General features: G+C 38.2%; 1 protein-coding gene across 1 annotated transcript in view; it reads left to right on the top strand.

Annotated features, from left to right (window-relative positions):
- pcdh7a (protocadherin 7a) overlaps positions 1-25,168 on the top strand; it is a 58,579-nt gene that overhangs the window by 27,234 nt on the left and 6,177 nt on the right. The window contains exon 5 of the mRNA XM_024289835.2: positions 22,673-22,874. Coding sequence (XP_024145603.1) covers positions 22,673-22,874 — 202 coding nt within the window. The remainder of the gene's footprint in view (positions 1-22,672; positions 22,875-25,168) is intronic.

Raw genomic sequence — 25,168 nt, 5'->3', positions numbered from 1 at the left:
CACTGTGCTAGAGAAAAAAAATAAAGCAAAAAAATAAATAAATAACTGTGAGACAGGTGAACTATAATATATCAAGGGACCACTCTCTATACAGTATATAAAACCATTTGGATTGAGACCAGATACTTCTAAAAATCGTGACAAAGTGGTTCATCTGCTCAGTTGATGAGATTGAGTGTCTGCTGGCAATTTGGGGAGCTGCTCGACAAAACTTGCAAATATACTCAAACATTTTCAGCATAATGAACTCACAGCTGATGGACAAGCAGATTTAGCCACAAACTGATGGAGTTTATGGCTAGTATTAGAGTTGTACAGGCTCAAGGGTTAAAAAGAGTCAACCAACCAATTCCTCTATCATGTTGGTGACACGGTAAAACACAAATGGTGTACAGTCGTCCCTCCCTCCCTTGTGGTTTTCTTTTTATGGTCTTTTCCACTTTTACATCTTCTTTTTTTTTTTTTGAACAGCACACTGCTTCCACGTGTTCTGCATCCTGATTGCCTGTTGATCTTGTCAATCAATCTATTTGTGCCGTAAATTCTGTACACAATGTGTTTATTTTTCCAAGTCCACATACATTTTTAATCGCAAGCAGATCTTTGGTTTTCTCCTATAATAGTGAGTTATTTTTCTAAGAAGGTTTGAGCTTTCAGAGTTTCAGCTATTGTTCACCTTTTGGGTTAACCTGTAAGGAGTCAAAATAAGCTTTCACGGATTCGTACAGGTATAGTTTGGCAGAAGGTTTTTACACCGAATGGCTTTCCTGACAAAACCCTGTATTTTCAAGGCACCGGGAGACCTAGACATAGTTAGATAGATAGTAGTGCAAAGAGTTTTAACTAAGTAACTGGGTTAAGCTTATTGCACACCCTGGAAAAAGAACCCAGCTTTCCTACAATCAGTCAACTGAGCTAAAAAAAAAACTTCAAGAGTTTACAGAGGAGAGAAAAGTGTGAAAATGTTCATGTCTATCTGAGAAAAATATATAAAGTGTGTAGTGAGGAGTTTCGCGGCCTTAAAACATCTTTAATTCTACTTTGCTGATTATACCAATCATGGATTATTTTGAGAATATAACCCCTACAAAAAATAAGGGAACACTGTAATGTGAGTTATTCTACATTTTCATCTTTTCCCATTTTGGAAACATTTTTTTTCATAACGTCATGAAAAATGTTATGGTCACAAAGCTAAAAAAAAACCCATCATCAACTCAGCTTGACATAAAACAATGAATGAAATCACACATCCACTGTCCAAACCTGGATGCAACCGCATCCCGTTTTAGTGCTTTTATTTGCACTTTTAAAGTTTTCCACCTGCTGCCACAGAAATGTCCATATACACATAAAAAGATGTTGAAAGTTAAGAGTTGCCTATCCTCATTCAGGCACTCCAACGCCAAAACAAATGGAACTTTGATGATTCCAGCTGCACTTTAAATCAATGACTTGTTCCTAACACATCACTGTAATAGCACAGTATTACCATAAAGCCAGTTCTTAATGGGCCAACACTGCACAGGCATACATTATTGAAGAGGCTCTCTTCTCTTTTGCAACAATACAGTAATAATATGAGGACGGTAACAGAGCACTCGAAGAAAAGGCAAAACAAAACTCACTTTCATTATAATTTTCAGAGATTCCCACTTAAAAACTTTAAAATATGCACACATAAATATACAAAACTTGTAATCAAAGTCATGCAAATCCACCTGCCAATTAGAGCTACAAACCAGGTTTCCATGGGGATGAAATGACTAAATTTAATTGGCTACATAAGTGAATGCTCACATCTGAGCCGACAACTTGAGATGGCTTGAAAAACATAAACATCTCATAAGCACAGGTGTTCACAATGCAAGAGGGGGATCACAGGCAATTTATTCAGGGTTACGGGTCTGACACAAAGTGTCACCGGTAAGATGAGAAGCAAGGATAGTGTGTTGACACAGACGTTCAGTATTGTCACGCGCAGGTCCACGCACGCATCCTCAATGACCGCTCGGTCTTTTTCAGAACGTGAATGGAGCTTTGGTGGCGGTGTCGTGTTAACATGAAAGCTTTCATTGCTTTTAAAAAGGAGCGAGCTTTGATTAGAAATGGATGTGTGAAAGTGTTTCTTAATGCCAGGCTTTGCTGACGGCAGCCCCCCTTCTTTTTTTTTTTAAATCCAGCCGAGCCGTTGCAGGGAGCCCTCCGTCAGAAATGTGTTGAATCGATGGTTTCACCTCAACATGTTCTTGCTGTTTTATTTATTTATCTATTCATGTACTATATCCCAAATCCTCAAAAGAAGACAGGCGTTAGGGCTTCACAGCAAAATTTAAGTTCATGCATGTTTAAAGTCAGCTACATAGTTTTTTAAATGCAACATAGATTTTATTTTGAACAAATTTTTTAGTTCAGATAGAATTATTTGCACAAATAAGCATTATTGTCAGATGGTGAATTTTTTTTTTTTTAAGGAAAAATATTAATTTCATACTCCCCATATGGGGATTACTGTAGGATTCAAAACAAAACTGGAAACTAATTGAAATCTTTATTTTTATGGACATTATTAAGCACTTTTCCATGAACAAAATATACGGCTTAATGTCTCAGCGGTTGAGCATATGTCTTATTGTGCATGTTTTTGAGAGGAAATTGTTTGTCAGAGATTCTTTTTGTTGAATTGGGGCAAAAATTCACATAGGAGCTTTAAAAAGTACAAAGAAAAGTTTCCCCAGTTCATGAAAAATCTGCCTTAGGAATGTGAAGCTTTTACATCAGAGTTTGAATTAGTAGTGAGTCAAACAATTGTTCTTGGTTGATTTTTTTGGGCTGAATTCCATATAAATGTAGTGAGTTTCTAAAATAAATATTATTTTCCTAAATAATCCAAACTTTAATAGGGTAAAAAATAAAATGAATAAGGTCAGGGATTTTACTATACAAATTTTCAAAATGTTTTAGCCTTACTCAGTTATAAAATGTGTGTTAAACTGACAAAGCTAACACCTAAATCAACAGATTACCCTATATAGTACATCCACTATTAAAACTTTATAATATACTGTACATAGAAGATATTTGATGCTTAGTCTTTTAAAATGTTTAACTGGTCCATGGTTAGAGACCACTGCTGTAAAACATTTCTAAGTGCAGCACCTACCTTATCATGTTAAAGACTGAAACCAGAATTATAGAAATAATAAAATTACATCAATGGAAATTGTCTCAAACTGTTAGAACAAGCTTTAAAGACTAAGCAGTGACACATTTACGTTTATCTTTTGTCTTTTGTTACAAAGAGCTTATTGTTATTGAGGCAGACAGCAAAGCAAAGGCTCTACTCTATGAAACGACTAAAATTGACTTCTCTGAAGTTCTATGTGAACCCTGATGTTGAACTGGAATTTCCCAAAGAAATTGCTAAAAAAAAAAAGAAAAAAAAAAGAAAGAAAGTATCCTAAGTACTAATAGACCCTTGAAGTTTTGTTCGAGGTTACTGATGGAAAGGGCTTGAATTTTCCCTCGCTTTCTCATTAACTCTTCCCCCATCCGCTCAATGGCCCGGCTTTGCACTCCGTCTCTGGTGTATCGAACACACGCGCACGCTCAATCACTGGCACATACGCACGCTCACAAGCAAGAAGTCTGTTTGCATACCAAAAGCGTACTTGATAACTCAAAGAACTGAAAGCCGCATTAATTATACAGTCCACATTTGCACGCACACATACGCGAGCAGAATTAGAGAAAAAGACAGAGAGGGAGGAAGCTGTTATTTTTCGTCTTTCCTCTGCGTCAAACAAGACGGAGCGTGTGAATGATTGAGTCTCTCTGCGTCAGGGAAAGAAGGAATGAGAAATAGCACATAGGGAAAGAAAGAGTGCAGTGTCTTCCTGCTTTAATGTGAGCGTGCGTGTCCCTGTATTGGTGTGCGTGCGTGTCGTCTACCCAATATAACGCCCCCTCTGTGTCCCCGAGCCACTCTCTGTCACTCACACACACTGAGACTATTGTCAAGACACTGGGCGAGGCGCCCCCAAGACATTTCTGTGGCAGTGTGTCTGTCACGGGGGTGATAAGGCTGAGATGGGTTCACACAAACGCACACATCCACTTGCAGTCATGTTTCCTTCAATTAAGAGGATGTAACATTGACTTACAGACTTGTTCTGTAAGGGTGCGCACAATCCGCCATCCAGTCACTTAAATGCTGACCCCTATTGCTAGATGGCAGATGAAATAATACCCGCTCATTACCCTAATCGTTTGTATTTTACTCCCTTTACAATACAAACAAAAGTTCAGAGGAGAATCCTCCTCACTCTTAAAACAGTTAATGCAGCAATATTTATGAAATTAGGCCATCATTTTATTGTTTTGGAAACAAGGCAAATGGTGCAGTTCCTCAGCTGACCACTAAAAGTTGGTTTCATAAGAGATTATTTTCCATTTGACTTCCATATTTAAAAAACAACTTTACACCAAACTCAACCTGTGGTTTTAAAAACTTTTTCAACTTATTGGTTTAATTTAAATTAATCAATTTTTGTACTGAAATCTTATTAGAATTAGGCTTTTTTAAAGGAGCTAAACTCACTTTACTTAGTCTTACCCAATCAATGCCAAGTTGGGTGGAATCAATTCTGAAATCGTCATCCCATTTTAAGCTTGATTTTTGGTTTGAATTCATTAGGCAACATCAGAGATGACGGGTCTAGCATTCTGTATCTTTGTTTATCATGTTTAACTGCTTTACTAAGCTCCTCTTATCATTTCCCTAAGATTTTTTGTACATTTTGTCTAATATTTGTGCAAATCAGGTTTTCAAAAATCTTAAATGGAAACAAATAGGCATGATTCGACCAAATTTACTAATCTAAGAAGTGTCAAACACTTCTTTAATTTAAAACAAAATGGTTACTTTGAGGACTACCCACTGGTGTAAATGAAAGTTCAAACTTGGAATTAAAATCAACTGGCAAAGACTGGTTAAAGTAATTAAAGTTGAGGAAAGGATTAACAACGGTACATTTGGTAACCAAGGTGACCGCTGAGAGGAAGGAAGAAAAACAAATTAGAAAAAAAGTGCTAAAATAAGAAAAAGTAAAAAATAAGACAGAAAGTAAAACACAACAAATCTAACATTTTTTCCAAAACAGAAACGATACTTCTAAATTAAAAGAAAGGAAACAACAAAAATAGCAAGCCACACTTTACATGCACCAAGTAATCAAACAAAATAAAAACTAATTTTCAATCAAAAGCAACAGTAAGAGTACATTCACTCCAGGTTTAATTGGCAATGTGCATTCAAACAACCACTTCCAATGAAACGTCTATGTAAATGCCTGTGTATGCACTTTTAGGCTTCTGGGTTCAAAAACTCTTGCATTCATCCAACTCTACACAAGGTTTTAAGTCTGATTTCTGACTCAACATACAAGACAGTCGGCCATTGAATGCTTGTTGATTGTTAAACCAGTTGAACTTTGACCAATCATGCACTCAAACTTGGTGGTGTTGTATGGATGGTGTCTTTTTCCATTCACGGAAGAATAAAAGGATAAACTCTCTACTAGGAGCCAACCATGTGAAAATTGATCATGATGGAGGAATTAATGGCTTCAACTCCTTCATATATCGAAATAAAGCTGTAAAAAAAAAAGAAGTTTGAGCCACTTCAACATTTCGCACCGAGCCTATTCCAACTGTAGGTGCAAGTGCTAGTATTAGATAGTGACAATCCTGTATGAACACCATATGCTAAAAGCGCCTTCAAGAATGCCCATTCATCTCATTCTTCATCACATTCACAGTGTATACAAAGCACAAGGACTCCAATCAAAAAGTGAAAACAATTATCAAAGAGGGCCACCTTGAGGTTAATCAGAACCAGTCAGCTTCTGCTTTATCCAACTAAATCCAATAACTGGAAACGGGTCTGTCACCACTTCCATCTCAAAAACATAAATTCAGACAATTCCAGCTTGACATTTAACTGGAAACAGCAGAAGTCTTAAGTTTGTAACGTGTCCACTAATTAATTCATACATCCAACCCATCTGTCCATCATCCCACTTTATCCTGTGTAGGGTCACGTGAGCTACTGGAGCCTGTTCCAGTCATTAGTGGAACACCAGGGGTGCCCAATCCTAATCCTAGAGATCTATCACTGTATTTTCCAGCTGTACTTGCCCTTTTTACCAGCCGATTACCTGGATCAGGTGTGTTCTATCAACCAGAATGACGACACATCTAAATCAGCTAATCAGTAATGGTTGGTAGATCTTAAGGAGCAGGATTGGGGAACCCTGAGGTACACCATGGACTAGTAACAATCCCACTAATGTTTCATTAGTTATCCATGAACATCAATAGATATTAAAAACACCACTACAAAGAACCAAAGTTGGTACCTTATTTGAAACCCAAACCTTCAGAAAAATGAACATGAGAGGTGTTTTGTCCCCAAATGGAGGTTGGTGGTTTCTGTCTTGTAAAAATCAAACACCCAAACACGAATCGGCTATTCTGCCATATTTTAGCTGATATGCAAACACAGGTACAAGGAAAAAAAGTGACATATTCTGTCTCTTTGTGCGGCAGGGTTTTTGGTGTGCTTGCACCACTCAACACTTTGGGATTGTTAAAGTGTTTGTGTGCCAACGTGGATGTGTAGTTGGCTTGTATATGACAGCACATTAGGAAAAGCTATCTTTAACCTTGTGAAATGAGTGACGGGGCTTCTAAACTGACAGGATAGATTTCATTTTGCCACGGCGCTTCGTCGTGTCAGCCTGTCTTAGCTTAGCCCGTGTGACCGTTGTACGAAAAGACAGGAGCCTCACAGAGGAGACGGAGTATCTGAGTGAGACAGAAAATGCAAAAAAGAAGAAAAGAAAAAAAGAGATAAAAAAAAAAAGTTTAGTTGGAAAAATAAATATAAAAAGGATGAGATGTAGAAAGAAGACTAAAAAAGTCCATAAAAAGATAAAGGCACTACTAGGGATACTAGGGAGGAGAGAAGGTGGTGCAGAGACCTTGTTCTTGTATCTGGATGTCTCTGTGGTCATTTATTGACTGTCTATTGTTCGCAGTACCAATCCTAATCACTCAACAGGGATCTTCCTTTTGTACAATATCTGTGGATGCCTGTGTGTGTTTCCTAGGTTTGTGCGTAACAACACGTATCTTTAGCCACATTCCCACTTTTGCCTTTTCATACTCTAAGCCCCCTGAACAGAATCCATTGTCTACCCCTCATCTGGTCAACCTTAATGGACAATGGAAGTGGGTGTTTGTAACACACATCTGTCTAATGATTCACACACACACGCAAACATAAATAGCAGGCATGCATATGTATGGTTGGTCTTACTCATGCATGCAGACAGAAGGCCGGTTGTATGCTACCATCCCGCTTGCATCTTTCTCAACAATGACTAGTGTTAGCGATATTAAAAGAGTTGACTGCTTTCAGGACAAGCAGTGGAAAGTGATGAGCATCACCAGCACACACACGCACACAAACATGCCAACAAAAGGAGCTAATCTGAATCATGGGGCATTTGTCTGGAAAGCCTCTCTTTGTCGCACTCTGTGAGCTTTTGTCTTGGTTTTGTTTTTTGCCCCTGAACAGCCACAGTCGCACAAAAGGATAAACATTTCAAAGGCCCGATACTGTGAATGGAGTCAATGATTTTCCAATGTGTATCTGGAGGGTGAGCAGCCCAGATGGAGACAAGGAGAAGGGAGGGAGCAAAATGCCAGAGTGGACAGCTTGGTGGTAACAAAGCCACGGTGGATACAGGAGATCTGTATACAATAAACGAGTCTGAAAAATAGAAAAAAAATAGACACAAAGGAAACATTTAAAGTGAAACATAAGATTATAGATCTAAAGTAGGAAAAGAACACTAGCATGAAGAAGAAATTAGTAGAAAATAAATGATCCATTCATGCAGCAAGTCATTTTTTTTCATCTTCTTGGCCACTTTGTCCCTTTCAGGGTTGCAGGGGTGCTGGAGCCTAACCCTGCTACTGATGGGCAAAGACAGGGTACACCCTGGACAGGTCAATAGGGCTTTAAACACACTCACATTCACACCTAGGGGTAATTTAGAGTAACCAATTAACCATGTTTTTGAACGGTGGGAGGAAGCTAGAGTTCCCAGAGAAAACCCACACCTGCACAAGGCGAATATGCAAATTCCACACAGAAAGGTCCCCAGTTGGTTTTTCTGTTTCAGATCCCCCAGCTGGGATGTGAACCGCGGCCTTTTTGGTGTGAGACAAGAGCGCTAACCACTGCACCACCGTGCGTGCTGCCCTTAGCAGTAAACCAACAAAACACACCGCGACTTATACTCTGGAAAAAGCAGTACACACTGTTTTCTTAGAACTTTAGTGGATTTTAACAAGAAATCAAACAAAACCCACTAAATCCACTGAAGTTCTAAGCAAACTGTGAACCGTATTTTCCAGAGTATAAGTTGCGTTTTTTTCTTTTTTTTTTTTCTGTCCATAGTTTAGCCAGGGGTGCCACTTATACTCAGGAGCGAATCAGTTGTGGTTTTCTTTTCAATAGACGTAAATACGCTCATGTATTTGTCATTTTTCCCGTAAACACCAGTTTTCCATTTGCGGTTGATTCCTCTAAGAACCGCTAGAGGGCGCTGAATCTGAGTATAAGTATTTGCTACTGACATTGGCAGATGAAGTGTCGTTCAAAACAAACATGGAAGAGAATCTTTCTGTTTTCCTCTGAAACTTTGATATTTTTCTTATACAGATCAAAAGATTAGCATTCTTGTATTTATTTATTTATTTATTTATTTAGCTACGCTGGAATTGGAGGATTTGCTCTGAAACATCAGACTTTTCTCCCAAAAGTGCGACTTATACTGCCAATGCCCTTTTATATGGTTTTCTTCTTCTTGATTTCTTGATTTAACATTTTTTGGTCTTGCGACTTATACTCCGGTGCGACTTATATCCTGGAAAATATGGTACATTGAGTTTTTTGTTCAGTATGATTACCGTGACTACAGTGTAATAAGGGGAAATGATTCATTTTAGAAGAAAATTTGAACAGAATGAGACTATGATCTTATTACACGTTTGTCCACCCTAAGACATCTCCATCAAATCTAAAACTAGCGCTTTTCTTGGAACATAATTTTTTTTTTTTCCCAAAATAATGACAATGAACGCCAGTTTAACTCTATTGAACTTAAAAATAGTACGTTTGAAATTCGACCAAAAATTACAGTGCATTTTGATTTTTTTGAGTCCCAAATAAAGTTTTTTTTTTTTTTGTAAAGAGCATTGACTCATTTTAATAAAAAAATCCTTATTTCTAGACCTCAATGGGACAAAAACTGTGCTGATTTTAAGAAAAGCTTGGCATGGTTGTAGAGCAAAGAGAAATTGAAACAAATTAAAACGTGAAAACATAAAAAAACAAGGTTTTAGGATCAAATCTTTTGCAGTTCAGGGCCTAGGATGGGAATTGTAAAAAGCAATAATCATCACAGCGTGCAGGTGTAAAGGGAAACAGAAGGCGCTTGTAGTTCCAGAGCCCGCCACTCGCTCGCAGCAGACTGCAGCAGTCTGAAGAGGAGTATAGAGAGAAAGAGAGGGTCCGCATAGAGCCGATCAGATGACCTCGCTGCTGCAGTTAATGTTCTCTGGCGCTCAGACACAAGGCTAAGCCTTATACTGCAGAGCTGCTGTTCTACAAGCCATTGTGATGGAAGGGGTGGTGTCGTTAGACGCTCCTCTGTGTGCGATTGTATTAAAAAAAAGCACAAGTTCAGAGAAAAGTAGTAAAAGAATAAGGATGCAGCGTGATGCCAAGAAGGTATATGTCACTGAAGCAGCTCTCCGTTTCCATCATCCCTCCGTTCTATCGGTCCAACTCCTCTTTTTGGTCTCCTCTTTGTCCTCATCTCAGCCACCCCACTCCCCCCACTTCCCCTCATTCCTACTGCCGCAATTGCCCCCCTTCATCCCTACCTCAGTGCCCCGTTCCCACCCTTCTTTTCTCTCCCCGTCTCTCCCTCTCTCTTCTTTCTCTCTGCAGTGCAGCACTGTGATTATCATTCCTCTCACAGAGTCAGGCCTGATAGTCAGATACTGCTGAGCACCCTTCTACATCACCTGCTTCTAGAGGGAGTAATGGAGAGGCAGACTGAGACAGAAGGCGGGTAGAATGGAGGGGGGAGGAAAAGAGGAGAGGAAGGTGGTTGAGAGGCTGGAGAGGAAAACGGAGGGAGAAAAAAAAAAACAATGAACAAAGTGGGAGATGAGAAATGTTGCAGAAGAATGAAAAAAAGGGGGGAAGCAGAAGTGTGCAGAAGGGGAGGAATTGCTCCTACTGCAGAGGTGGTCCCACTGCAACACGCTGCTGCATAGTTAGAAACGTGTCGATGTGTGTGAACGTGTACACCTGCAAAGTGGGTTTGGGAGCCAGCAGGTGTGCCTAATGCGTGCATTTATGGTATCTGCATGGAGAACGTGTGCACGAGTGTTGCAGTAATAAGACTCTTTCAACAGCTGTGAGTCAGACAAACGAGTGGAGCGCTGCTCAGATTCTTTCATCCCTCCATGAGCTGAGTTTCAACTCGGCTTCAAGATCCTTTTTTTTTTTCCTTTACTTGGCAAATACCACAACACTTCCACTATAGCATTTCCTGTCTCTCACTTTCTACTGACTGGCTGAGCCCACAAACTCTGGCTGTTCCCATTAGTCTGCTGCAGTGGCGGAGCCAGAACATTTCAAATGAGGGGGTCGGGAAGGGAGCAGAAGATTTTGGAAGGGTGGCAAATGAGATCAGCAGAATGTAAAGCAAATGAAATGATTAAAAGTAATATATGTATTTTGAGGAGCTCAAAATTTCCTTCAAAAATCGTGTCATTGTTATTTTTCCAATGCATATAGAAGCTTGTATCGATGGTTTCTCAGTCTTTGTCAATACTGATTAATATTGACTAAAAATTGTTCTTGTTCCCCTGATCAGTTGGGTTTTTAAAATCATCATTCCAGTTCTTTACATATACATTATTGTTTCTCCATGTAAACCATTGCTTTATTGTATATCAGATTTAGCAATTGTATTAGAATTTCATTTAAAAAAAAAAGTTGTTTCCAATTACATTTGCAATGTACGGCAGAGAATTAGGGGCACATAAAAAATGACTTTACAACATTAAAGTTGTAAAACTGTGATGAAAATTTGTCATTTTACAAGAAAAACATGATAAACTAATGGGAAGAATGTGCAGTTTATGACAATAACGAAAAATTATGAGAACATATATAATTGTACAAGAATAAAGTTATAAAATTATAAGAAAAAAGTTTTAATTTAATGAGAATAAAGTTGTAAAATTATGAATTTTACAAGAAAGGTCATAATTTTAAAAGAACAGTGATACATTTTTGAGAAAAATGTTGTAATTTTACGGGAATAAAGTTGTAAACTTATGAGTAAAAAGTCGTATATTTACCAGAAAAAGTCAAAGTTTTAAAATAATAAAGTTGTACATTTATGAGAAAAATGTTAGAATTTTACAAGAGGAGTTGTAAAATTCTCAAAAGAAATTTTGTAATTTTACAAGATAAAAGTCTTCATTTGAAAAAAAAAAATATGAGAAAAAAGTAATTATTTTACGAGAATAAAAATTGTCTGCTTAGGAGTATAAAGTCTTAAAATTATAAGAAAATCTTCAGAAATTTACGAGGAAAAAATCATGCATTTTAGAAAATAGGCTATGTGGTTTAAGTCTCGAACCACATTACGTGCCAATTTAAAGCATAATTAATTCAGTCAATTATGGCGATAAATAAGGCTTTAGTTTACCATAGGTATCCATTTCCCATAATGCATTTGAATATCTGAAACTTTACTGGCAACAGCCTAAATAGCGTAGTAGAATTACGACTTTTTTTCATAATTTAATGACTTTTGCTTTGTAAACTTTCTACTTTTTTCTCATAATTTTATGACCTTATTCTCATATAATCTTTTTTTCTTTCATAGTGGCTCCAATATTATGCCGTAACATTGCCCTGAAGTACTGGAGTTTGCAAAAACCTTTATGTTCTTTGAAGGATTCCTTCATTATTCCAGCAAAAGACCTGCATAATATCTTTCAGATTTTTTGTGTAAATGGCTCCTTTGAGGTCTGTTTATGTATTGATGCATGTTTAGCTTGAACAAGTCTCTCCTGAGGTGTTTTTACCATAATTATCCAGCAGAGATTCTTTTAACATCAGCTGTTTTAACAGTAAATGTCAAGCTTATGCCAACATTACATATCGATTTATTTATTCTCCCAAGGAAACAGTTCTTGCCACTAGCTATATCCAGCTATAAAAATGATCAATCTACCCACCGTTCTCATTGACTGATGAGTATTATTTTCATGAAACTCTACACTCATTTGTTTCCAAACATGTTGCTGGATGAGGTCAGAAAGTTCAGTGTGAATTTCATTGGTCAGCGGGACTTGTTTCTCCTCCGTTGAGAATTATATTTGCAAACCTGCTGTGACTGGTTTGAAAGGAGCTGAGCTTTTCAGAAGATGAGTCTAGATTGTAAAAGAGCTGTTTGTGCAGGTGTCACTTGCTGAGCAGAATTCTGTCCTAAAGTGGATAGAAAAGAGCTGCATTTGTTAAACTCTCAGTCATTTTACACCAAAAGACATCCAGTCATTTACATGTCCAAACAGCACTTTCTTAGTCTATACCAGGAAACTACAACCTGAGGTTTAGAAGCCCTACGAAGCTCTTTTACTCCTCAATTCTGGTATATATATATATATATATATTTGTGTGTATATTTTATGTAAGACTTTGTGGCTAATGTGGGGTTGTAGTTGGAGAAAAATCGACCTGAATGGCTCTTTAAGTGTTGAAGTTTGCATACCTCTGGCCTATGCAGTCTAATTTATGTTAGTATGAAGACTGTCACCTCCTATGTCTCCAAAAATTGAACAGAAGCTCCTGAAACGAGTTTGCTGCCAAATAGGATATTGTTTTTTTTTATATATAATTTTGCTAAAATTTAGCAAATTTTTGCACACAGAATGTTTTCTTGGCCCGCCACACTTCAACTTGACCTCCTCTGTTTCTGTTAACTCCCACTTCTTAATTACTGTGCAAAATGAAGAAACTGTTACCTGGAAACGTTCGCTATCTCCTTGAAATCCTTCACCTGCTCTTGGCATCAGATACTTTAATTTGCAGAGTGATTGGCAGCTGCCCGTTGTGTTTTTTTCTTCCACATTATGTGGAACTGAGCAGGTCGTAGGAAGAATTTTCTTTTTTTTTTCCTGTCTTGTATTTCACGGTTTGGATTAAAGGTACAACATCTGCTGTACGGTGTAGAAACCATACATAGTCAAATGTCAGTTGAAAACCATGCTGCAGATTTTTAGGGCAACACTGAACAAGATAAATTAAGTTGAAGTTCTCCTTACAATACTTTTAGTTACTTTAGAACAGCCATTAACAAAAATGTAACTGTCTTAACTTAATTTATATACTCTAAGCTATATTTTTAAGAGTAATCTCTTAACTTTACCCCTCTGACAAGTAAAGAAAAACATTAAAAAAACAGACAATTTACTAACTATTAGAAGTACTAGGTCCATTTTAACTAATACATGTATGATAAAAGCTTATTCTGTCAATTTTGTTTGCAGCTTTGTCAATTTTAAATCTAAACTATGACTTTTCTCATTGTAATTGGAACAAATGTCACTTTCAAGGTAGTTTATTTTTGAAGCTAAAAACACCCACAATGTAATAAAACTAAATAATCCAATAAATTCCAGGTTTGGTGGGGGTGAGATTGTTTTAGTTAGTTCTGATTATGCATCATCATGATTCCAAATTTTATAGTAATTTACTTAAGTAAATGTGAGTGTAGGTAAATTTATCTTCATAACAAATGTCTCTGCTGTTGATTTAACTTCCAAACTGGATTCCTGTTTGTTGTCTACGTCCACAGAACTCGATCTCTGAACACGAGAGGAGAAGCAAAGGTCATTTCATCTGATCAGCATTCCAGATATGAGTTCTGGACTGTGTCCATGTGGTCTCAACACAAACATATTAGTTTTCATTGTTTGCCTGAGCTGCGCGGTGTAAATATCTTGCTTATTTAGCACGATTATGGCAGTAATTCAATCACATTAAAGTGCAATGATACTCGGTTAATCTCTAAATGAAACAGATGCACTGGAGCTAAATGAAGTATGTGCCGGTCTTTGGTGCAGAAGACCCAGAGATTCTACTGGCAGTTCTTAAAATCCTTTTGACCCATTTTCAATCATGATGATGCCGTTTTTAGACAATTTTATTTTTTAAATGTCGTTTTCTAGGACGTAGTTTCTGCAGATTATCAGTTGTTCATTAGAAATTTGCCTCTGAGTTGTGAGCAAGATTGTTGATGCAAAGTACGCCTTCGCCCTATTTCCCATCATCCCTTACAGCCCCTCACAACCCCAAGTTATGAGTGTAGCACCTTCATGTCTCTTCTACAATCTTTTTCAAACTGCATTTTTTGCCTACTCCTGATTTGCAACAATTTGAAAACAGAAATACTCAGAAATGCAATTTCCTTTATACTCCAAATGTCCTCTATCATGAGAAAATGCTACAAAAACATGTTAAAAAACACAATTTTATTGAAGCAAGTCTTTAAGTGTACAGTGGATTTTTGCAGTGTTGTATTTCACATTTTGCAAAACTTGCAACTTTTTCTTTATTAGCTTTGCACAATCAGTTCCAGGTGTTTTAAAACTAATCTAGCCTTCTTTATCATTTGTTTTTATAAAGCTCTTAGATGTTGCTGCATGGTGGGGATCATTTGGATGCTCCTTGTTTTTTGTTGGGAAAACTACGATTTGCTGTGAAGGTTCTTTTTATGGATACATTTACTCACACAAACAAAACTTGAATGCAACTAGGATCAAAACCTGCAAGGTGCTGGTTTGATGCCCGACAGGGTTCCCGCAGTCTGGGACCTCTGATATTTCTGCATCAAATGCACAAATAAAAGACCTAATAAAAACATCTTTTCTTCAGAGACTAATGAGGTCTGCAGGAGGATGTTTCTGCAAACACTAAAGCCCCCTCAGAAATACCAGACTGCTTTTTCAAAGTAAAATTGATCTGACTATGTCTTACTTTTCAAAAGTATATATTTAATTACTTTGTTCGGTGTTCTGCATGGACAAAATAGTCCCCAAACATGTTGGAAAAACAGCCACCAGTTGCCGGAGCGACAAATGCATTTGAGTATTTCAGCAGATAATAGAATAGGAAGAGGATGTGCAGCAGGAAGAGAAGCAGTGAGGGTTCAGTAATACGACTAAAATGGAATCAACAGAGTCGTTTAAGAACAGAGGATAAGTAATAATATCAGGAGAAAAGGATAAAAATCACATAATTAAACTAGTTAGACTAGGCTGTCAGTTTTTCTGAAAAAAACTCCAATCTCCTTATCCTAAGTTTATAATTATGTTCCTCTCTTTTTGGTTTTGTTTTTTTTTATTAATCTTATTTTCTGTCATTCTACCCAGCGCAGCTGTAAAATTCTTAAACAACCCCATCATTCGAACATTTAATTAAACCACACAATGTTATCGCCTGACATGAAAAATAATACTTGAAAAAAATATTGATGCTGGGCTTCAAAAAAAAATATATTATCTTCTGGAGCTTAAATCACTGGTCCAGAACAACAGGCATGGAAATTGCAAAGCTAAGCCCCTTATAGTCAACATTATAGAACGTTAGGTGTCTGGAGGGAGTGATTACAATCAGGATGCCAGATGTTTGCTTGATTTATGGTTTCTGTTTAGCTCATGGAATAGTCAGATGCAACACAGAAATGTACTTATCACAAAAAAATACAATCAAAACTCCTTTAGGGAATGTAAAAAAATGATAATAATATACTGCAAGGGAAGAGGAAGACAACAAATCCATCATATTAGATGTGATGCTGACCGGCATAACAGCTATTCATCAAAAATTGAAAACCATTTTTCATCTTCCTCTGTTAAACATGTTAATTCTTTGCATTTCTCTTTAATAATTCAATCAGTGTTGCACCAGAGGCAGAGAGAAACATTTTAGAGATCAAGCTGATTAAATCTTTCGCACTCCGATTGTATTTTTCAATAAAGTCACTCTAGATTTTTACTTCATTTTCCACTAGTACTAGATGTGACTTTTTATTGTCTTTTATCTTTATTTCAGTTCGTGTTTTGTTTCACCATCAGACATAGTTTACCAGATGTACTGCAGTTTTGTTTTATGAAGAAAAAGATGCATTTAGGACCCAGCAAGCACCCTGTAGAGACCACCTGCATTTATTGAGGACCTGGCCGTTTTATCTCAACCAGACAGGAAAAAAATGATGCGCAGCATTAGGATCCTGCTCTATCACCTTTCACACAGGACAAAGGAACAAAAAGGGGAGAGGGAAGTGAGGACAAAAAAACGGGAAGGGGAAACCCATGTATCACAAGATGCGGGGAAATCAGACATGAAGGCATCCAATGGTGTTCTGTAGCAGGTGGTTTATTACTGCAAGTAAAATGACATAAAAGCAAAAAATTTAAATAAAAAATGTTAGAAAATCATGTTTTTAGCATGTTCTTGTGGGATTTTTTTTATGATAGAGGACGTACATAAAGGAAACTAGTGCTAACATTGCATTTCTGAGTTTGGAGTTTTTTTTTAATAATTGTGAATTAGGAGCAGACAAAAAAATAACTCATTGTGACAAAGAAAATACACAGTACCGTGGCGGATAGGACTGCTAAGTGAAAATGAGGCTTATGTCCTAGAAAATTATAGTTTTTTTTTTTTTTTTTTGGGCTAAATACAACATAATCATATATCATGAAGACAACACATTTAAAATACATCAAAAGACGTCTTTAAATTTAGTCTCGTCTAAGACTCTTTTGACTGCTCTCCTCTATAGTCATTCTTTCCTACAGCTCAATATTCCAGCCTCGTGCTTGGATATTACCGCTGACACAGCACTGTTGAAAATCGTCCAGAAATAAGCCACATCCATCAAACTTCAATAAGGTTTGATGCCCTAAACCAACAGTTGCACACATATTTCTCCACAGTGTTTTTTAAAAAGAACTCAAAGGAATACAGCGGATGCATGTAGTAGTGGGAATACATCAGAGCAATGCACCTGATCTGCGTTGGATCCTGCATCACCAGTTGCACGTCTCGCAGATTAGAATACGAGAAAGAATCTGACTTGCAACTTGACCTCGGGGCATTGTTGAATCACGGATTATTCTGTATTTATAACTCTCTAATAAATAATAAAAATCCCCTTTTACAATGTACCTCTCACCCCACACCTAGATGATGTGAAGCATGAGAATGAGCCGAGAGCCAGAGGGGAATGTTTCTCTTGTCCTACAATTGTATTTGTAGTCTTGGTTTATGCATAAGCAGCATCCTGTCAATTCGTTATGCAGACCTAAGCGAGGAAGAGCGCATGCAAACAAACCAGACTCTTACCAAAAAAAAAAAAAAAACACGCATACACAAACATCCGATGAGCGGATACACGCGTGTGTCGAATATGCAGACACATGTAAGGAGAAGAGAGGGAGACTTTTAATTAACCAGAGCTCGTTAATTCTCTTTGAACCGACAGCGAGAAGGTTTACACACTAATTACCTTGATGACTGAGCCAACCTGTGCGTGCACGCACATATGCTGGTCTTCTCACTACAAACATGCACTCTATCGCAAGATGACATGACACATCTTGCAGGCTTTTAGTATCGCACACACAACACAGACACGGAGCTGTGAAGTCTCACTCATGAACACAAATCCAAAATCCAAGTTTGCTGTTCTTCAGAGGTGCAACTTTTAGATGGTTTCGTTTATTCTTAGCTCAGATCTTCTGTATTAAAGCTGGCCTGCTGGAAATAGCTTTGCGGTATAGCTCACGCACACACCCCTTCAAAAACACAATATATTTGCGCACAGTCTCTGTGTCATGCAGATGAGTGAGACTCCCACATCGGTGTAAAGTAGTAATGACCCGTGTCAGATTAAAAAGAAGGTTTTTTTATGTCCTCCTTCAAACTCAATCAATATCCCTTCAAGCAGAAATTCATAGGCTAGATTGGACTTTCGCCAACTCACCCATATGTGTGTGTCTGTCGGTGTTCACACTTACCGCCGGATGTGTGAAGACAGTAGGTAGATCTTTGAGATTTTTTTTTTTTTTTTTAATCGTAGAGATATGCACATATGCATTTGTGAGTCATGCTGAGAAATATCAAGGAGGGTTTTGTACAGTAATATAGAGCGTTAGAGCAGAAAGTAAGGGGAGAGGGAAAAAAGGGCCATATTTTTAAGATAAGTACAAGGAAAAGGAGATGTGCAAAGGGTTTTTAAGAAAATCCATTTCGGCAGAAATGTTTCAAAAGGTCGGTGAGTAACTGGGGTATGAATGGCATCAAAGATTTAGCAGAAAGGGAAGCAACAGTGTGAAGAAGCAAGAAGACCAGGGAAAAACATGTAGAGCGCCAATTCAGTAAAAAGTAATTACTAAAGATAGCCACATTATTAATAATACATGGTTTTCAACAAGTAAAAAGACTTAAAGATTAAAAAAAAAATCGAGGGGAGTTGTGGGTCAATAAAATCTTCTGAGGGGAGGCAGAGGAGGACTCATAATGAGGTCAAGGACAGCATTGATCGCCACATCATAAAGCTGACTGGCACGGAGGGGGAAGAGATGGGGGTGGAGAAAGTGAACTGAAGGGGCAGAGGAAAGGCGGAAAGTTGCATCTGCGAAACGCAGTCAGCTGTGAGATCGGATGGAGAGGCAAAATAACAGAGACAGAGAAATAGAAAATAAAATTACCGGGATGAAGGAATGGTCAGAAAGAGGGAAATTGAATTAGATAGAATCATGGCCTAACAAATGAATTCTGTAACAGAAAGCACAGAGACCAACCAGCAGAACTACCGGTATGAGAAACTCACTCTTTGTCAATCAAGGTTCGCCCTGAGGCGCATGCTGGATTTCTACTTTCTCATGGTACTCCTGGCCTCATTTTGTGCCTCTTATGTACTGCTTCACATGCAGGGCACACACCAATTCATCCCACTCTCAGAAGTTAAAATGAATGTGAAGCCAAAAATGGATTTCTAAGCATAATAAAATGTAGTCAACTCCAACTTTAACCAACTAAGCCTGCAAAGGAGAAAATATTAGGTTAAAAATGTTAGTTGTAGTGTTTTTTTTTTACTTTTTACCAGATAAAAAGAAAAAACAATTTTAGTTTGTGTTTAAGGATCTAAAGTTTGTATTGCTTAAAGACGTATTTCAACGAAAATCAAGTTTTTGGCATTTTTAACATGTTCTTGAGGTATTTTTCTCATGATGGAGGACATACGTAAAGAAAAATAAGCTCAAAAAGCATTTCTGAGTGTTTCTTTTAGCCAATTGTTGGGAATCAGGAACGGGAAAAAAAATGGAGTTTGACAAAAATGTGTGTTTTTTATGTCAAATCTACTATTATCACAACAGCTGGTTCATCGTGCAGCAGATTTATAAGCACAAACAGGATGACAGGAGTCAAGCACAGCTAAAAGTCCATAAAGCTAAAGCTGGGTTGGGCAGGCGGGGGTCAAACACTGGCAGAACAGTATAATAGAGCTGGCTATAGTAGTTGGAGTCCAATTGTGGGTCGAGGGTAGAGACAGAGTCGGGCGAGATTCATGAGAAGACAGATATAATGCTCAGTATGCAGGCAGAGTGGTACAAACAATACTTCGCACTAAGCGAGGCGGACTGCTTAAGACTGAGATGGGTGGTTGTCAAAGGAGAGTCAGGTGACTGGCATCTGGGAACTGCGTGCACCACTTAAAATGTTAATTTGATGAAAATTAAAGATTTTAAATGTATAGAACTACAGGACTTTTGTTAATTGATCCAATCTTTCACTTTTTGCAAAAAAAAATCAATTTTGGGTGAAAACTGCATATTTATATTCAAAAGATCTATAGGAATGCTTTTAAAATAGATCAAAAGATGATCATAATGGGAATTTATAGTAACTTGTGTATTTAAAGGTGATTAAATCTCATCCTGTGAGTTTCCTCTAACACATCTGCATAAAAAAAATACAGAAACCTTAAAAAACTTGCACATCTCAGTCACCTGTTACCACAAAAACATCTGTTTCTTTCCTCCCAACCTGCAGATCCACAATCACATCAGCCCCACTTCTCGCCACTGATCATGTTAGCATTTACTCCAAAGCACCTTTGCGCTGAAATGCTGCGTCACAAAGCTGCTAATATGCCCGCAGACCCCTTTTCTTGCTGAAAATCATTAGGCTTAATGATTTTCTGCATCATTAACCTTCTGCATGAAAATGGAATCAATTTGTTGTGGTAAAGAATGATTGTTATTTACCTTCCCTGAGCTGGGAATAACTCAAGTTATTTGAAATGGCTTCGCCGTGTTTTCGTACAAGTGGATTCCAATTTTCTTCTCTTTTTTTTTTTGATAAAGTTTGCAATGAAAAGTGCCAGCTTTACTGTTATATTTCCTAGTGAAATCATTCTTTCAATAAACAGATTTTTATTTGTTTTTCTTTGTATTTAACCTTTATATTGTCTCAGGTCAAAAATGACCATTTTTTGTACTTGAAAGTGGGTCACTTTTGACCCAAACACAATATTAGGCTTAAATAAATGTAATTATGTTTTTTTTTTCTATGAATTGTAAATGTATTTCATTTATTGCTATTACAACCATAGGCTTGTCATCAGTTTTGAGATTTTGATTAATCATATTTTGACATCTGGCTCAACGTTGGCAACAAAAAAAATCAAAATTCTGACTCAAGACTTTTTCAGACTCTTTATACCCACATTTGTTTATACACAATTCCACATGCACAACATCTGAACATGTGAAAATAGGCCAGACGAGTGTATTTATGCACCAACGCTCTAAAAATACTGTTTCGTCCGTCTAGAACATTGAAGCTTTAGAAAATTTGAGCGCTACTAGTTTTCAATTAGAGTGAGCCACACTTCTCCATAGCTGCTGTCTGGGTCGTTTTCTCTCATCCCTCTTTCATCTGACTGTTGTTAAGAAGCGATAGAAGAAGCAAGTGCTCTGCTAATTCCCTCATGCTGCTTAATTAATTTAGCTGTTTCCGTCTTGTTTCACATGTTCAGTAGATCAGCTGTTCCGTTGCTTTCATGTTTGGGAGAAAACGATGAACAGGTAAGGCACTTGTCTTCCCGCCGTCCGTCAAATTCCCCCAGCAGAGCATTAGGAGGTGACATTCCGAGCTGAAGTTATTCTACTCTAATCTCCTCTTTGTCACATCTTTCCGTGTTCGCTGTGCCATTCAGAGCACGTGCGGATTTGAAGGGGTGTAATTTTTGTAAGCAGATAAATGAGTGAGCGAAGATGGGGCATGTGTCACATAGAAACAGGCGTCCTGGTGCAGATTGATCCCTTCAGGCCAAGCACAGTCATTTAGCTCTTGATATTTTCTCAGTGGGAATTTGCAATCTTACATTCTCTGCATGGTTGAAATTCTAACAAGACGAATGATTTGTGTGTTAAAGTTGTGGTGGTTTCGATGTGTAGCTTGCACAAAGGGCGCATAACAAATCATTTTCTTTTCCTTTCAATCATCATGATCACCTTCATCATAATGATTTGATTCTTGGAATTTATCATAATCAGTATTACTTAAAAACCCGCTGCAATGAAAATTGTGTTTTCGCCATTTTAACACTTTTCTGTGGCACTTTTCTCATGATGTAGTACATAGATTAAAAAAAATATGAGTTTCTGAGTATTTCTTTTTTCAAATCATTGTAAAAATCTTGGGAGTGTGATGTGGAAACTGCTACGGCAGGTCACAAACTCCCTGGTCTGCTCCAATCTGATGCATCCACTTGCAGACAAAGAGGGTTTTGTTGCACCAGTAATGCTAGGTTGGACTTGTGAGGAGCTGTAAGATAGTGGAAAAGAATGTTAAACAAAGGGATGATGGGAAAAGAGGAATGACTCACTGTTGACAGCATAAATGTTTTTTAAAGTTTCATAATAGAAGGCCCAAGCCTTCACAAATACAGTTGGAAGAGAAAGTACGTGAATCCTTTCGGAGTACCTCAGTTTCTGTATAAAAATATGTTAAGGATGGATACCATTTGGTCCAGATTTGGACTCTAAACTGGGGTTTTTGGTTGTTTGTCTCTCTTTTGGCCCTGGGATGCACGTTCGACCCGTTCGGGGTTATCCAGCTGCTGCTGTTAGGCATCTGTCCAGATGAGGAGTAAGCGTCTTTGGGCAGAGGTTTGTAAACAGCAGCCATGTCCAGCAGCATTAATCTGAACCGAGATTAAAAGACAACAGAAAACTTTGAAAGACAGCCACGATTGGTTGATGGCTATTACCCTGCATTGTAGCACCTAAGCCCATAATCAAGGCGAACATGATCAGATAATCCCAATATGTCTTTGCAAACCCTGACCAGCAGTTTAATCCTCAGATTTGGAGTCTCAGATTAGGAGTCCTGGATGATTAATCCTGCATTGTGTGTGTGTTGTGTCTACAGGGAACCCTTCGTCGGGTGACTTTCTCGGTTGTGACCCAACCTCAAGACGGGGGTTGCTATGACAGCGGGCTGGAGGATTCGGAAACGCCCAGCAGTAAGAGTTCGTCTGGGCCGCGGCTGGGAGCCCTGCCTCTACCTGAGGAAGGGTACGAGCGAACCACACCGGAGGGCAGCGTGGGGGAAGAGGAGCACGTGGAGAACGGTACGCTCCCATTCAAAGCCCCAAGTACTTCTCAGCCAAGAGAATTAATTAAACTCTAGATTCTGTCAAGTACATTTACGGAAATTTTCCGAGCTCAAGGCTGTATGCACTTTTTAGTTTGAAAGCCTTCAACACATTTGATTAGGCGCACACTTCATTCTCCTCACACACAAACATTTGAGAGAAACACTTTCATTGGGACCTTGACTCGCTGTCAAGGTCTCAGAGTCTGCGCCTTTCTTGATGGAAATGTGTTTTACACTGTAAAGCAGTTGTCCTTTGTATCGCTGGATGCCTCGCACACGCAACCTGTGCAAGGCCCCCCATGTATAATGAGTGAGGAATTTTAGAAAACCCTATGTGTGGCTGCCTTTTGTGCCGCAACCTCGTCTTTGTCCTTCAGCTTCTCCGTCAATGACAGAAAGAAAAATCTTCACACTTCTCTATTCTTGACTGGAGCGGCACCAACGCATCAAAAATCAATACACCTGAGGTCTTTTTCTGGGACTTCTAAGGATAATGTCAGCATATTTACAATATATTGACAAATAAAACTGTTTTCTTGTTCACAAAGATATACACATTTTACTGGGATGAAATAATTCACGTCTCCCCCAGATGAGAGGAGAAAATAAACAGGGAACTTCCAGCTCTAATGAATAATAACTTTTTTTTTTGTTTTGCTTTCACATGAAATCACCATTACTGTGGATTTACAGAATAAAAAGATGCTATCAGGGAACTACAGAAAAACAAAGATTCTTAAGGTATTGCAAGTTTCAGATAACAGAATATGTACATTTGATTAACATACCTTACTTATTAACCCTTTAACACCAGAGCTCCAGTGTTTACGTTCTTTCATTTACTGTAATTTTTTTTTTTTATTGTTATCGCAATCAATATAATTCCAGCAGAGTATGAAGGAGGAAAGCGGCTCATGAAGCTTTTCCCGATAGAATTACGTTGATCGTGTTAACGATTGAAAAGTTAAAGTATGTTAAAGATTTTGTGTTAAGCGTCAGCATTAATGCCTCAGGTGTTAAACGGTAAAAAACTCATATATTTTTAGTGATGCGCATAGATTGATTTGAATTAAAAATTGTGTTTTTGGCGCTTTTAAAACGTTCTTGTTACATTTTTCTCACGATGGAGGACATATTTTAAAAAAAATAAGATTAACATTATGCTTCTGAGTGTTCTGTTACAACCTCAAGACACAGATAAACCACTGAAGAAGACCACGACCCCAAAGAACGTTTTGAGCTTTTAAGTTCTTCTCCAGATGGTGAAAACTGTAACAAAATTTACAACATGCTCTCTAAAAAGCGGAGCATAAAATGCAAAAAAAAATCACATAATTTTATCAACCCTTTATTGCAAGAATCTTATACAAATACTACAAGAATATGTTACCTTGAATGTGTATGAACAAAATTACAAACTTGCGGCATTGCCTCAACAGAGCTTTAGTGTACATGGGGACAGATATCTTAGACCGGGAGTTGTTATTTTTGGGTAACTTTATTCAAAATTTTTACTCAAAAGTTGTATATAAACCTATACCAACAAATAAACCAAATTATAAATTGCCTCAAGGAAACACAGTGAGTACTTCTTTATTCAAATCACACTGAATCTGGAGCGGACAAAAAAAAAAAATACCAGTGATGTTGAAGCTACAACGGACATCCTACAAGCTTCCTGCTCCGCTCCATTCCAATACATCAGGGGTCTCAAACTCGCGGCCCGCGGGCCATCTGCGGCCCGCAGGATGATAATTTGCGGCCCCCGTCTTCACATGAAAGATTACTGTTAGTGCGGCCCGCAAGGCTGATATGAATGACAGTTGTTGTAGAGCTGAATGAACCAATCACAGTGAGGTATATGACTCTGGAGGGCGGGACATCGGCTGTCTGTCCAGTGCCTCTGTCTATCATTTATTCCCTCCTTCAATCAGCTGGGCGGAGGAGGAGCCATAAAGCACGAAACGCGATTTCCCGCGCGGGGAATTTGCTGCTCGCGGCTCGTCAAAAAATGTGTTTCTGTCGCTGCGCCGCGTGTCGAAGGGGCTACCAGCTCCGTCTGTGGATGTCTCTCTCAGAATGACATATATGAGAGACATATATGATGTCGAGGAATACGTTTTTTGACGTGCTGACTGTTCCTAACCAGAGCTCCTCAAGCTCCGAGCCGCAGACCTGTAAGCCCGCCCCGCGCGGCGATCCGCGGCACCCGGCTGTCAAACGTGATCCTGAGCTTGGCTCGCACCTGCGTGCGCGTGTCTGTGACTT

Source organism: Oryzias melastigma, linkage group LG1, assembly GCF_002922805.2.
Source record: "Oryzias melastigma strain HK-1 linkage group LG1, ASM292280v2, whole genome shotgun sequence".
Taxonomy (NCBI): Eukaryota; Metazoa; Chordata; class Actinopteri; order Beloniformes; family Adrianichthyidae; genus Oryzias; species Oryzias melastigma.
This window is presented reverse-complemented; position numbering and strand designations above follow the sequence as displayed.